The sequence below is a fragment of the Platichthys flesus genome, chromosome 6, assembly GCF_949316205.1.
Source record: "Platichthys flesus chromosome 6, fPlaFle2.1, whole genome shotgun sequence".
NCBI classification, from domain to species: Eukaryota; Metazoa; Chordata; class Actinopteri; order Pleuronectiformes; family Pleuronectidae; genus Platichthys; species Platichthys flesus.
Window position 1 is genome coordinate 10,323,213 of NC_084950.1, and position 15,910 is coordinate 10,339,122.

Sequence of the window (15,910 nt, forward strand, 5' to 3'; positions counted from 1 at the left end):
GTGACAGCAGCAAAACAGAAAACGACAGTTTTTTTTTTACTGCCATCAAAACACAATATTTCACAAAACACAAAGATGTTTCAGATTATGGAAAGGGAGGGACGATATTTCCTGTTTGTGATTGGTCAGAATCCAAGTCCCTGGTGACAGTTCAATATCACTTCCTGTCTCTGTGCCTTATTCCAAATTGAAGTGTTTGAATGAATGGAGGAGGAGTTTGAAATCGTCAATTTCTATGCTAAAGGACATTAAAATGATGTCATTCTCGACAATAAAATATCCCGTGGCTTAAAAACATTAGGACCTGGAGACGTGGCGGCCACGCTTTAACGAGTGACATCACAGGAGTTTATCTTATCAGAGCTGCCTGGAGTGGAGGCCTGAACTACGAGGCCAGTTCAGCACACCCAGGATATCTGTTCCTTATCTAGCTTCTCTGAATTTATCCTGGATAATCTGAGGCTGGTTATCTATGGTCTCACTTTACTCTGGATCTTCCTATCCTTTCCTATAATTAATTTCAAGCGCTGTCGTCTGAGCCATGAAGAAATGACCAAATTTGACACGAGAAGAAAGAAAGAAACGCTAATATCTGCAGGTCATAGCGAAAAATGAAATGTAAGCAACATTATCACATAACTGAAATAGAAATGAAACGCTAGAAACTAGAATAATACCAGCAAATACCTCCGCCAAGGCCTGACTGTCTCCTTATAAAACCAGATTTAAATTCAATAGGTTCAGATTTTTTGTTGGATCTGCACCAACTTGCACAAATCAACAGAAAATCTACATCCAATCATGATTCCCTGGGAGCGTGACATTTTGGGGAAAAAATGCCAAGTCTCGCAAGTTAAGTTAGTAAGTTAGTTGTCTGGATCTGTGCCAAAACTCAGTGGGATCTTTCTTGGCCAATTTACCATACTTCCTCCAAGTTCCATGGAAATCTCTTACGTAGTGTTTGTGTTTGGTGAAAACATATTCTCCTTGGTGGAGGGAATAATATCCCATCTCTAAAGTCTGGCTGAGGATATATTGAAAAGAAAACACAGGAATATTATTAAGTTTATTACTGAGTTGCAGAGGGTGGCAATATTCTATTATTATATTCAAATATTCATACTATAATGAATATGTGATGCCGACAAAAACAACCCACAAACCCTGTTTAGTGGCACAGGCCCCTTGACAGATGTTTGGATACAGACCTGTGTTAGGGGTTGGCCAGTGAGCCGTCTAAGTGTAGCTGAAGCCGTCTAAGTGTAGCTGAACTTCAAACCCTGAATCGACTTGGATTCCGTCCCATCACCAAAACAGGAAGCTATGTCCCACCCCTTCCAGGATCTGAACTGTCGTGTTCTTATTGAAGGTTGAGTTTTGTGAATTGCTGTTGTGTTTGTACCCTCAGGGCCACCGTAATGTGTTTAAAGGCCTCAGTGAAGCATCACTAAAGCCTGACTCATCAAGTCAGTGCAGCACAGCATACACTGGACTACTGTACATTCTAATGAATAGCAACATGCGGACCTGCTGCGATATTCAGCTTGTGTACAGCAACTGTTCAACGTAATTTGGTTAACCCAGAAATGATGCTTCAACAACATGAGTTAATGTATATTCAAACAGGACATTGTATTCACCCCTAATAGCAGCTCTTAGGTTTCTTTCTCTAATCTTTAGGGTTACTTAATCCATTATATACGAATGACTCTGTGTATTATAATATAGTCCCCAGTTCCAGGGATGCTTGCGCTTTATCTTTGAGCTCACAGAGACTTTTCTGTGTTTTCCGAAAAAATTGTGAGAAAAGAAACGATTCTTTTAACCGGCCTCTTGATGCCAGAGGCCCAGATTAGCCAAAGACCTTGAGGGAAGCGCTCATAGAATGACTCGATTCATACTGTATAGCTGAGCAGTCGTAATCAGTCTAACTGCTTCCCCTGTGGTCAACAAGTATTCAAGTCAATAGGAAAATTAGTCCAAATGTTGAAAACAAGTTCACTGAACAAGTGCTTCTTTTTTCCAGAGTATCTGCGTGTGTGCATGTGCATGTAGGCTAACATGGACACAGTAAAATGGGGGGGGGGGGTTGATAGAGAGGATGAAATATGTCATATTGCAGTTTAGAAACACGTGAAAGAAGAGTGACATGACAGGTTAACTAATTACTAATTAGAAACAAACTTGCTGGAAAAGTTTGGTTATAAGTGATGAGAACTACCTAAAAGGATGGAAGCCAGCTTTTGTGTGACGTGTATTTTGACTTTTTTGTTTGGTCCCATCCACTAACATGAAGGAGGCAGGATTTGTAACCTAAACTGCAGTCTGCCACCAGGTGGTGATCAAGATGCTTTAGCTTCACTTTTGGGAGAAGTCAAATTTTTTTTGTATATATATATAGGCTGACTATAGCTGAGCGAAAAGCTTAATTAGGATTGTAAGTTAAAAAGTTAGCACGTTAACATGTTAGCGCTCCATTGCTTTTCTATAAATATGATATAAATTATTGAACGGACTGCATTTTTTTTGCCAAAAATAGAATCTGTTTCAAATTCAATTTGTTCCAGCTTTGGACTGACTTCAGTTTTAGAATTAAAGCATGAATTTATCAATGCTAACCATTATGTCAAAATGGTTTGAGTTCCAAGAATAGAAAGTAAAGGCATTTTCCTGACAAAGAGAATTATATTTGGGATGATGCATGATATTTCACAGCCATTAATGTCTTACCCATTAAAGTAAGATAAACCCATCATTCAAAGAAAACAAGATCCCACACACTTCAGATTTGTCTCCGTCCTCAGACTCCACTCGGCTCCTGTCCTCTTCTTTTGTCCTCGGAGTCTCACACTCAGATCAGTTTCTCTATCGCTCCAGTCTATTTTTACTTAAGAGTAGGTGGGAGACTACCTCACTCCTCCCGCTGGACCTAGCGTGGTGCCAGTCAAATCCCACTCTCTGCACCTTTTAAGTAATTTTTATCGGAAGAAATGGCAAAGGAATATTACGTAAGATCGGCTGATGGCAGTCTGGGAAACCTGCCTCACTTTCAGATGCACAAGAGAAAAGCACACAGTCCCCGTAAAGCTGCTTTCAGACAGGCACTGAAGTCTAGAGAATCTCTGGACTTTCTCCAAATGCCGGGGCTCGTATGTGTGAGCACAAATGTCCGAGTGTGAGTTTCAGGGGATTTTCTCCCCCCCCCCCCCCCCCCCCCCCCCCCCCCCGAGTATAAAGTCCTCAGAAAGTCTGGAGGGGCTGTGAGGTGGAGGTCTGGATGTCTGGAGGGGATGTGAGAACAAAGCACAGGATTCTCCAAAGGATTCACCGTGACCGAGTGGGGGCGTTTCTAACACGTGACAGATGCAAAGCGAAAAGTAAAAAAAATATAGATATTTCAGGTTAAAGTGGATCGACTGTAAAAGTAAAAGACACTGACAACAATGTATAAGCATACTTTTGGTGATAAGAGTCAAATGCCTGTGTCCATGTGCTGTAAACAAAAGGCCTGATCTCCTCAGCAGAATTTATACGTATATAATTCTGTCTCAGTCCTGCTGCACCATCCCTCACATGAACGCCCCAGAGATTTCAAGCTGTGTTGTTGTGAACGTGCCTGAGAGGAGAATCTCCCACTGCGTTGTGCATGTGTGAGAGGAAAAACCAGCAGAGACTCTGGACCCAATTCTGCGGACTTCCTGTCGAGGTCATGTCAGAAAACGGCTAATTTCCATGCAAATCTTTCATTATGTTGCTTTACCTCAGCCTTTTATCCCTTTCGCCTTTCTCACTGTTCCTCTCGCATCTCCCCTCTTCCCCCCAGGAGAGAAACCTGGAGTGGTTCCCCCGAATGAGAGCCATGTCCCTGGTGAGCAGCGAGGGCGACGGCGAGCAGAACGAGATGCGCTCCCTGCAGGACAAGCTGGACGGCACCGTCACGCTGGTGACTCAGCTCTCAGGCCAGCTGGCCGAGCTCAAGGAACAGGTAGAGTGCCACTTCAGGCCCTTTGTCATGCTCTGGTGTGCTCACTGTGGTAGCACTCACTGCAAGAAGAAAAGCAAAATCCTCCTGTTTTAAAAAGTATATAAGTACAAAAGGTTTAGCTCTGTTCTTCACAGTCCACGTGCTACCTGACCTTGAGACTTCTTTCACCTACACCACCCCCCCCCCCCCCCATACAAAGGGTCACATGGCAGGGGCTACGTCAGCGCCCATTTTGCAATCCACTCGTGTGCCGAGCTCGGGAATCGAGATCGATTCTATCAGAGCCTTGATGCTCCTGAACGCAGCACGACGGTTTGACTATCATGTCGGCGATCAGCGCGACTCAGAGCCGCCACTGAGCCTCTGGCTGTTTGGATGACTGGCTCTGCTGCTGCAGTGTGACTGATCATCCTCATCACCTGCCTCCCTTGCATGTGATTCCAGTCACAGGCCTGTCCTTGTTCCTCTTTTTGCCAGATGTGTGAAAACAACTCCCACCGGGGGAGGATCAGACTCCAGTAAACAAAACAACAACCTCTGTCAACCTCGGCGTGCTGTACATTCTCTAAACATCTCTTTTCTGGCCGTGTAAACAGCCCCCCCCCCCCCCCCCTCTCTTTGATACAGCAAAATTCTTGTGCTGTTGTAGTGCCCTTGAGCAAGATGCAGTTGGGGTCAAATTCAGGTCATTTGTTTTTCTAATCCAGGTCTAATGCTTATAGGTCTGTACTCATATAAAGCTGCTTTAGTCTTGATGACCAGTCAAAGTGCTTTACAGTACCCATTTACACACACCCACACATTCATACAGTACATCTATGTGCAACACTTCTTAATGAGAAGGGGCAATTTTGAGGTTCAGTATGTTGCCTCAGGACATTTCCCAATGTGAAATGGGGAAGACTGGGATCAAAGCACCGGCCTTCCAGAGGACAGCTGCTCTCCCCCCGAGCCACAGCCACCGCCAATATGGAGGCATAGGGTTTAGGCGGGATCTCTACAGCCCTGCAGTAACAGGGGGGGGGGGGGGGGCCTGCAGGTCCGACACCAGCTCTGACTGGCAGAAATGTTCAGCTCCAGCTCCTCCAAATTCAACCTCTGCTGACCTCGGCGCAATCCACGCTGGGATCGCATATCTCGCCTTTGTGCTTCTGTTTGGGTTTAGGGGTTCGGCACAGATCGCTCAGTATCCTTCGATCTGCGTGTACAAACCTTCGTTTTGGCAAATGCGGTTGTTGTGTATGATCAGACGCTTCCTCCACACTTCCCCACCGACAAACGTGCAGGTCGCAGTTCTGCAAGAAAACACGCCCACACACGGCTGTGTCCTCCGCTGAAGTTTCCGAGGAACATTTTAGTTTCCAGTCACAACACTGGCGCTGAATGGAGTGATTTGCATACCCCTGTGGAAACAACATGTACCTCTTTTATAACATTTCAATTATATGAAAAATTAGAATTAAAACAAAACTGTTGCAATAATTGTGTGTATTGTTTGAAACGTCAAGAGATTCAGAGTGTGATTTTACCTACACGTCACATTCAAATGGATGAATGTTCCCCCCATTGAATTTAATGTTTGAACGCAGTGGGAATACTGTGTTTTGCATGATAAAGTGTCTACTAGAGCAGCAGTTGCAAATACACAGGTTAGTGTTTCATGTGTATGCGACATGCAAAAACCAAACTGCTCAGGTTTGATGTTTATTCCCTCTTCATCCTCCGCAGATGACAGAGCAGAGGAAGAACAAGCAGAGGATGGGATTCCTGGGTCCTCAGCCCAACAATCACATCCCTACACACTGACGGACTCCAGGTTTCCACAGGACACAGACACAGGCCTCTCGGGGGTGCAGGCCTGCAATAGTAATTGCACTCACACAAACTCCAGCTTAACAATACACAGATGTCAACCTACAATTACTGATGGCAGCAAGATTTCACACTCGGTGCCTTTTCTGTGACACAACACTGCCTTATCGGATACGGACTGCGCCATTACGTGCCTGGGGGAGAACCCTTCACCGGATCTCGTGGGCTGAGGAAGTCGTCCCTGTGAAAGATTGGCCAGGCACGGCACACATCTGCCAGTGTCGTGTTAGTGCACCACTCAGAGACGGAGGGAGGTGTTAAGGTGACTGGTTAAGTGCTGTCAGGTCTGTTCACGGACATGTCTCGGCCTCCACTCCTCACCTGCCTCAGCGTGGGCCAACCTGTCGCCCAGAGGTCAGGGATTGGCTGAGATAAGAGAGCCCGAGGGTTTTGTGCATCTCTGATTGGCCTCCAGGGGGACAAGTGTGAGTACTAACTATCGACTATTCAAAACTTTACCTTTTAGATGGTATTTATAAAACATGTGCTGTTAATAAACTGGAGTATTATTTTTGCATTTTGGATAAAAAAAAAAAAAGGATTCATGCTGCCTTACTCATTTTATAATCAGTAAACTGCAATTACTGAATGTGCACTAAAAAAAAGGGTAAAAAGTCGATCGTGAAACTGAACTGGAAGCGTAGTTTGGGGTATTATTTGTGTGTTTGTCTTGTTTTTAAAAATGCCTTCGCTGCACCATTTCAGTCGCCTTTTTTTTTACAGATTTCTATTAAACTAAATGTGAATACAAATAATAATGACTTGCTCATAACTTACTTGAAATTTATTTTTTAATCTAAATCTTATATTGGTACATGATGTGGGGCTGACTGATGATGGTGAGCTTACAGTTCTTTGTTGCAAAATGGACGTCCTCATGTTTATTAAGCTGTCGACCAATACTGAAATCTTCACTGTCTGCTCAGATCATCTCCTACTGTTTGTTAACGTTGTTTTATTTTGTGTGTTATTAATCTTTACCAGTCCCTGTCAGACTGCAGATGATTGTTAAGTCAGAATTTTTTTTAACTTGCACATGCGAATGGCAGATAGTTGCACTTGATGGTAACTGTCCTGTGACACTTCCTGTTGAAATAAACTGTATAGACATATTTTATGTGGTTGTAATAAATTTGTAACAAGACTCGTTGCTTTGCTGTCGAGCTATTTCCTTCAGTGAAACCCTCCCCCCCCCCCCAAAACACACACACACACACACAGAGTCCCCCTGACCCACTCTGCAACCACCCACACGGTGTTTACTCATACATGTACTTGTCCATGCAGGGAGCACAGGACCTTGGAAAATACTTTATTCAGACAGGATCTCATTACAGCTCAAGCTTCTATTTGTTAATTGTCATCACAAATTGTAATTTTACTGCAGCTAATAAACCTCTGATATGAGGCATAGAGATAAGAGCAGACTCTTGAATTCGATCTTTGTTCTCACCCCAGTCCACTTTAAAAGCTGATTCTCAATTCGAACACTCTTCTGAATAGACTAAGTTATTAAAATCACAGTTTATTATTGTAAACTGTGATCTCCAACCAGGGCTACTTGAAACTTCAGATTAATTTAATTAATTTGGCAAAATAAAACTATTCACACATTGAGGGTGTGTGAAAAGTGAGTCTGACCAGTGGCTTAGAGTCGTGGATATGTGATAGAAATGGCTAAAAGTAATACAACGCCAAGTGGCAGTGGTGAGAATCCAAACAGAACTTAATATTGACATTTCAATTGTACAAAGACTATTGTGTAACAATATAGATTCCTGTAACAAATACCGCAGATGCAAACATAGCTTCATCGGTGAAGGTGATGATGTGTCAGAGAAAGGGTTCATCTGACAGAGCTGAGGGATTAAGACAAACAAAGTTGGAACCTCTGATGTAGAAAACTGTTAATGGGTTATATGTCGGCATGTTACCAGTATTTTGAATGTAATTTAGTATTTGTGGATATGTCAAAGCTATGACTGGATGTCTGCTGGTGTGTTTGTGCTTGTGTAGCATATTTCAGACGACACACAGTCATCCCAGCAAGGCCTCGACCGGCCCTCCATCCCGTGCTGTCATTTACCCTCCACAGAGAAGCCCGTCCTTCTTGGCCGCAGCTCGCTGTTTACGCTGGCAGGCCTGCATTTGCTCCTGCTGCCTGTGACAGCCATTAAAATTAGCTCATGCAGCGCCATAATGGTGAGCAGCTGTCACTGCATAGACAAGAAGGGTAAAGTGCATCACGACTGGAATGTGCTGGACTCAGAGAGGCGAGGGAGGGGAGAGGATAATACCGGGGCCGCCGTGTGATAGCAAACAAACATGCAAACACGCGCTGCCTCCCGAGCAGCCTCTCTATACGCTGCCATCTGTATTCGGGTCACGCAGAACATTCGACATTAAACTTCGGTGTCCCCTTAGCCAAAAAACTTGTCAAATTACTTCGGGGAAATCAGCTTAGGGGTAAAACACTCCGCTTCATTTCGTCCTCTCAGCGCACCGCGAAGCAGCCGTGCACACGTGAGCAGTGTATTATTTACTTTTGGAGCACAACCTTAGACACATTAGGATCCCATCATTTTTGAATCTCTCTGCGAGCCACAGCCGAGGGGGGTCACGTGCTCGGGCCTGTGTGTGTTCGGTGGTAAGAGCGTGAAAAACAACCAGCGTAGGTCAGTAAATACAAGGAAACATCCAAAACACCAGTGAGGCTGGAAGCAGGGTGAGGGACTAAGGGTAAATTAACTGGTAATAACTTTATGCACACAAGTGAATGTAACGTTGTTGGCTCTTCAATCAAAACACTGGACGGGAGTTCACTGTGACGTTTTTTTAAGTTGAAGTGAAAGTTGTGTCTCAACAAGAGTCACATATCTTTTTATTTTCTGCTGTGACCGACTGACGGACCACACAGAGAGCAGGAGGTGGGAAGGTCCCTCCTCGCTGTCATCTTTATAAATAAACATGCCCCCATGATGACTGGCATGTGACTTCCTGTGTCCGATTGTGAGATTTCATGCTTTTTTTTTAAGTCACATTATATGCGTCAACATCATAAAACTTAAGTACAAGGAAAAATACTGCAAAGCCCCACCCTGATCACACGCTGTGCACACAGCGGTATGCACAGAATCAACTTATGGAATGTGTGAAATGTGTCGTTACAAAGACATGACAGGTCACTCCCCTAATTAAACGGCAGCTATTTTAATATCCTCATGATTCGCTGGTGTTGTAAGAGAAAGTGGTGAAGATGTCTCATCAAAACATGATCCTTGAGGAAACCAACGTGAGCAGGGACAGGTCAAAAAAGGCCCTTAAATTCAATGAGGCAGCACCAAATTTCACACACTCATAGATAGCAGGATTCTCAATATACCAGATTGTTATTGTGAAGATACATTAAAAATTCCTAGGCAAAAAGTGGGAAAATGTAAAAATGACTCAGTAAAGCGTTTGGATTCTGTATTAATTTGGAAAACTGATCTACTTCTGATATAATTTGTGTTTTCCCTTCACTTTCAATACCGTCCTGGCCTCATGTTTAGGGAAACTGGTTGAGACTTGAGGATACATAGAGTGTGACAGATTCTTTTTCCTGCTCTCAGTTTTCAGAATTCTCTACAAAGCAAATCCCTTCATTTTTTTTGTCCATTATCTTCATATTAGTGCTAACGAAACGGAAAAATGGGGAAACTTAATTTAGCTGAATCAAAGATTTGTATTTGTAACCACAAAACGTTAGACAGCTTGCAATGCACATCCTGGATTCTTTATTCCCAGACAGTACGCTCTTTTCTGGCTTCTCCCGAGAAATAAAACGGTCCGTCAAACTTTTTTGATCACTGACAAATTAGATTCAAAACTGCACAGGAATTACACTCCGCTCAATCTGCAGAGGAGACTGACTCACGTTGAGGCCTCCAGTCCCTAAACTCCTGTGCTTGTTTCATTCTTTTTGTGCTCGTCCCAACAAGTGAAATGCTGTAAACACACAAAGATACCTGGGTCCAGCTGCCTGTCTGAGTCCCCCCTCACCTCACCCCAGCACTCCCCTCCCCCCTCCTCTCTTTGTGGCTGCAGTCTTTTGACTCCTACAGGCTGTTTTGAGTCACTGCTGGCTCCCGGCCTGGCATCCGCCTTCACGAGCCACAGCCCGGCTCAGTCCGGATCCAGTGTCACGGAGCAGAGAGTCTGTCAGGATCAGTTCTCACTGTGTCTAACTGAGCTGTCTGGGTTTTTGATCTCTGTGAGCACGGTAGCAAACTTAATAAAAATGGTTATTTGTGGAATTAATCCACATAATTGCTCTTTTTGTGATAAACAACATGGAAGTGAGTCGCAATACAGGGTTTAAACTCCAGTGTTGTAAAGCAATGAACAAAGCTTGAGGCTGCATCTTTGTGTATTCGCAAACCACCATTTGTTGTATCAATCATTGAAGCAGCTAATTCGGATCAATTAAAACAATGTAACTCAAACCAAAGGACATTTTTGCTGATATATTTTGAGAGTTAAGTGCAAAACAAATACATGTGTTGTCTCGTTCTGTAATCATATATAAGTCATATGTCTCAAGATCAACATCAACATAATTAGAAACATTTTGAAGAATTCATTATCGTGCAGGAACACAAAAAAAATCACTTTAACTTTTCCCAAGTAGACCAGATCTTCTTCTTTTCATTCTATACAAGTTGTATAACATCAGCAGCTGGAAGTGAAAAATCGTACTTATACAAAATCTGTGCAAAAAGCCATTCAAGGTTGATATAAACGTCTCAGAGTAAACACACACACCAGAAGCAGATTCCCTCCATCCTGAACCGGCTGATTAGACTCATCCCATCAACCCTGTCCTCATCACATTAAACCCTCTGCCAGTGCTGAGTGGAGGGAGCGGCGATCTGAAGCCCGGCGAAGAACACCTGGTACCGGTCCTTCCACATGATGAAGGCCCCGACGGCACAGACGAGCGCTTGGGCCACGTTCAGCATGATCTGGATCAGGAAGTAGAGCGTGAGCGTCCCGCTGATCGCCTCACAGTCGCCGGCGGCCTCGTAGACGAAGGTGCGGGCGATTGGGTCGTCTCGGTCCAGGGTGCACGCGCAGTCCCCTTCCACCTGCTCGCAGCTGAGGCTACTGGTCAGTGAGTAGTGGTGTCCAGCGAACGCTATGACCAGCACGGAAATGACCAGGCCGATGACACACAGGATAAAGTAGAGGAGCTGTGGAGGGAGAGAATGAGGTCGTGCATTTAACCTTCAAAGCTTAAAAAAAAACAAACTCCTTTTTATCCTAGAAATCTGACTCCTGCCCCAGCCTGTTGTCTCGTGATCAACCCAGAGAGCCAAAACTGTAGCTTAGAAACCGACGTGGACGGCTCAGTGCCTATGGCGAGTTCATTTCAAAGGGATTACCCACAATACCACAGGGCAAGGTCTGACCATCAGAGCAGGAGCCCAACTTCTAGCACGCAGCAGACACAGCACCAGTAAGACAAAGACAGGCCCTGCAGCTCCCCACCTCGGTGCACATCCTGCGTGAGTGTGTGTGTGTGTAGCCTCAGAGCGAGTCTAAAAATACAGTTGTAAAATGTGATGGAGGCTTTGTGTTGTTTATGCAATTGCACAATCTCAATAACACTAAACCTTCATCTTAATCCCGGACTTACACAGCGGCGGCGCTCATTCGCTGGTGTATTTTGCTCTCTGTTATGCTTATGGAATTATGCAAGTGATGAGCCGCACACGCTTTGAGACGGAATTTATGTTCATTTGGGAGCAGCTGTGAGATCTGGGCTATAATTGGTTACAGGGAGACGTATGTACAGCGAGCGCCTCAACAAGTGCTGTAAAGCATAATGTGATTCACTAAGTGGAAATGAAACACCGAAGCGGGAAGAAGACGAGAGGCATCAACATTCATATTGTGGTTGACAGTCCGTGTTTGCACGCTGCAGCACTTTTTTAGTGAGCACTTAGGAACTCGCAGGGCTCCCATTTGACAAACTGAGTGTCTTGACACAATGCAGGCCAGGCTGATCGGGGATACCGGAGAGCCAGGATCCTTATCTGCCACAACAGTAACCCTTAACTTCAGGAATATCTCCACTTACAGCACATTTGCTACTCACTCCACTTGTATCTCCCCTCTTGCAAACATTGAGCCGAGGGCAACTGAAATAAACGGTCCAACTGTAAAGCAATACAATCTTAAAGCCCTGGTTTCATTCAGCTCTTTGAGTCAAGCACAAAAAGACAGTAAATCTCGGTAGGTTTGAGACACATGATGGACTGACTGCAGCTACTCTGGTTTATACATTTATAACACGTATATGCTGATACAACAATGTCAGTGAAAACAAACAAGACCACAAACATTAAAGGTAAATTTTAGTCGATAAAAAACTAAAATACAGCACAAGATTTAGTTGAACAAAAACTGCTCCAGGAAAAACTAAATATTAATGTTTGTATATATGTAAGAATAAGTAATAGAATAGAATAGAATCACTAGAACAACAGAATTATAAGTTCTACTTCTGAAAATCTCTCTCTCTCTCTCTCTCTCTCTCTATATATATATATATCTATATATATAGATATATATACAATATTTCATATCAGTTACAGGGAACGAAAGTGTGTATATATGTTATATCCCTTAGTATTTTCAGACATCCCTAATTTTAGGATGTACATTCAAATGTAATTTTGTGATTCAGAGAGTTGGCTTTTAACCATTTTCTCTCTGCTCATACTGTTCAGTAAATCTTTCTAGACAATGCGTCTGACTTGTTTTGAAACAGTCTGTGTACATATTTGAACCCGGTATGCACAGGAGGAGAGAAACAGGAGGATGCTGCTTCCAGCGACCTTCTTCTCAGCGGCAAACAATGGTGGACTGATTTTAATTGCCTTGAAATTCCAACTGCATATATTGTATAGCTAATTAAGCCGTACAATCCGGTCGCATTAATCAATGCACTAATCCACTCATATCCCTGCAGAGCTCCGTTAAACAGGAATGCAGTTGAATGCCTCCGTCTCTCTCCCTCTCTCTCTCTCTCTCTCTCTCTCTCTCTCTCTCTCTCTCCACGCCTCAGACAGTGGCAGTTCTCAGAAAACAGAGATCTAACAACAACAGCGTTACTGAGTAAAACATTGTTCCTGCGAAGGTCACCGAGGAAAATGGAAAAATACACTGATCCGGTTACAAAGAGTCCTGTTGTGCATCCTCAAGGAACCTGGTTTGACTGCGTACGTGACACTCGATCACATATCCCACCTACTTTCATTTGTTTGCAGAGGGTGTGCGAGGATGTGCGAATGTGAATCACCTTGACAATGAACTGCAGAGACGTCCTCTCGTCGGGGACGTAGGTGATACAGCAGAGGACGAAGCCCACGATGGAGACGAAAAAGAGCTGCAACCACAACAGGAGACAACATTCAGCATAGTCTGGTTAGATTCACTCTAAGTGGAACAGTTCTGAGTCATTTTGTGGCCTCTCACGATCCCGAGGAATGTGATCGACCCATTCAATTCGGTCTCTGAGCTCTGATGGATGATATTATTTATATATTCTGCACCGTGTGGCTGCAGGTGTGATATACAGGTTTGCATTCGTGCTATAGAAACAGGATGTTTGTTGAAGAAAACCTCTCGTGGCCACGTTTTCCTCTTAATATTGCATGATTCAGCAGAAAGCTGTCGTCTGATTACATTGCTCTCTCTCTCTCTCTCTCTCTCTCTCTCTCTCTCTCTCAGACACACTCACACTCTGTCTCTTCAGTGCAATTGGAGTCTTGTGACCAACGTTCAGCATCTTATTTAAATGTTTTTCCCAGGTTTGTAAGTGTTCAGGGCTCTGTGGAAAGTTCCTGATGACCTCAGTGTTTTTCACTGGGCTGGATCTCGTGAGCCTCTGACTCGGGATGTTAGTGTCCAGGGATGTTTTTCGACAGAGGAAATTGCATCTGTGACGGGCGAGGAGCCACACACAGGAACACCACAGGGTTTTTTTTCTTTTTCTTTTTTTTTTTAACTCTGAAATGTGATTTTAAATCTTATTCAGAATTATGATTTAACAATTTCTTGTTTCATGATTCAAAATAAGACCGGATGTCACTTGTTGTTTGTCAGAGACAGTTAATCATTGTTCACTTGTTGTCAACGGAAAGATCCGCCTCTACAGCTTCGATTGAAACTGACATTAATAAACTTTAAATGACACTTCATTTGTTTTTAATGTATTAGATGCGATCTGTCAAGCGCACTTCAACTTTCTGTGTTTTTTCAAATTAAATTTTCAAATCGAATGAAACTTACACCCCCCCCCCCACACACACACACATACATCAACTAACAGCTTTTGTGGCTCTGACATTGACGGAGATTTCGACTTAGTTTATCGTTTAAAGTTCAGCTGCTTCCAGCACTTACCCTCTTCAGCTGTTACATCCAACTACTGAGATTTCAGTATCACTCAGTGTATCAACCTAAGCAAAAACTCCAAACCTGATTTCACATGTATCATTTTTTGTTTTTATTAAGTTTTTAGACTTTTACGAAAAACGTTACCTTTCCGTTTGTCACTGAATCACAAATATCAGTGTTGAAGTGACAGATAAAGGGAAATGGAGTGCACATCAAACCTTATGATAACGTAGGTAAACGTGTGGTTAATTTATCTGAGTGTTCCGACAGTGATGACGACATGTGAGTAAGCACAGCAACACATTTGCAAATAACAACAAGGTGTTCAGATACTAGTTGATCAAAGGTCTAGCTAGAACAGGGCATTCTGGGATTGGCTGGCTTGTTTCATCCGCCCAGATGTTGAGGATTCACCGGACATGCAGCAGAAGCAACAGGAGGCTCAGGCAGGACCCCGGAGACAGAGTGGAGATCCAGGTGTGGGCAGTCAGACGAATGTGACAGATGAGATTTATCAGAACGTGACAACAGCAGGGACTGTGAGAGGAGGGTCTGGGCCGGTGTTGACATGCAGTGTGGAGAGAAGTACCCATGCAAACGTGTGCATGCAGAGGCTGATGTTAGAGCGTGAGGACGGAGCTTACGATGATCCCCGCCCAGTGTGGCGTCTCCCGAATCAGGAGCGAGGGGCTGATGGCCGACATGAGGAAGGCCACGACTGCGACAGCCACCCCCAGCAGCAGCTGGAGCAGGGCGACGAGCAGTGGGAAGCAGCAGCCTCTGCACCTTTTGCTTTGTCCTGGCTCTGGACTTCCATCTCTCCTCTTCTTGCCCTCCGTCTTCTCTGTGGAACCTTTCTGCCCCATTTCTCCTCCTGTTTTCTCACTCCCTTTCCCCCCTCTGTCCCTCTCAACTTGAACTATTGCAGTGTTTAGGGTGGATGAGCCTGCCTGTCTGCCTGCCTCCTGCCCCGTCCCCTCCCTGCTGAGGCCTCCTCTCACCAAAAGCCCGCAGCCCGGTTGCTATTTGGAAACAGAGAAGGCTCTGAACTAATATGGAAAACATTTGGACTGGATTCCTAGAGCCGCCCTAGTGCCACATATAGAGCAGGCGGCATACTGTGGAGGAAAGCAAGAGAGGGGAAGGAGGCGTGGGGGGGAGGAAGACACAAAGGGGTACTCCAACGTGCGGCAGCCAGAGGGTTTCACTTGTAGTTACATTAAACACAAGAAAGGGAAAGTGCATGCAGGGCCACATCAGCAGGTACGAGTTAATGAAAAGCCAGTGCAGAGGAGGTCACACTTCATTTGAGATCAGGAGTGATTGGATCCCTCTTTGTCAGCACTGTTACACAAGAGAGCCATACGCTGCCAGCCCGACAAGTCACATGACTCACAGGGAGAAGTAATGTGATCATAAGGCATGTGAGGGCATTACAGGGGCTCGGATTTGGTTGTTTTTGAACACTTTAATGTTCCGAGCAGGGTAACAGGTGTCACTTAATATCAGATTAACTTCCCGGAGAGGTTGATAAATCACTGGTAATGTGTATATACACAGTTCGGTGGCGAGATCCAGACCCTGCTGACTTGTGTCATTAGTGAGAAC

At 44.3% G+C, this 15,910-nt stretch overlaps 2 protein-coding genes across 2 annotated transcripts in view; one reads left to right on the top strand and one right to left on the bottom strand.

Annotated features, from left to right (window-relative positions):
- itpr2 (inositol 1,4,5-trisphosphate receptor, type 2) overlaps positions 1–7,001 on the top strand; it is a 55,238-nt gene extending 48,237 nt beyond the window's left edge. The window contains exons 56-57 of the mRNA XM_062389349.1: positions 3,824–3,985; positions 5,714–7,001. Coding sequence (XP_062245333.1) covers positions 3,824–3,985; positions 5,714–5,791 — 240 coding nt within the window. The 3' untranslated portion in view covers positions 5,792–7,001. The remainder of the gene's footprint in view (positions 1–3,823; positions 3,986–5,713) is intronic.
- Positions 7,002–10,347: 3,346 nt separating this feature from the next.
- sspn (sarcospan (Kras oncogene-associated gene)) lies at positions 10,348–15,330 on the bottom strand. Its single transcript, XM_062390115.1, has 3 exons — positions 14,947–15,330; positions 13,203–13,289; positions 10,348–11,088 (listed from the first exon to the last, which is right to left on the bottom strand). Exons 1-3 carry the CDS (start codon positions 15,166–15,168, stop codon positions 10,729–10,731), a joined length of 669 nt encoding a protein of 222 aa, XP_062246099.1. The 5' UTR covers positions 15,169–15,330; the 3' UTR covers positions 10,348–10,728.
- Positions 15,331–15,910: the final 580 nt, after the last annotated feature.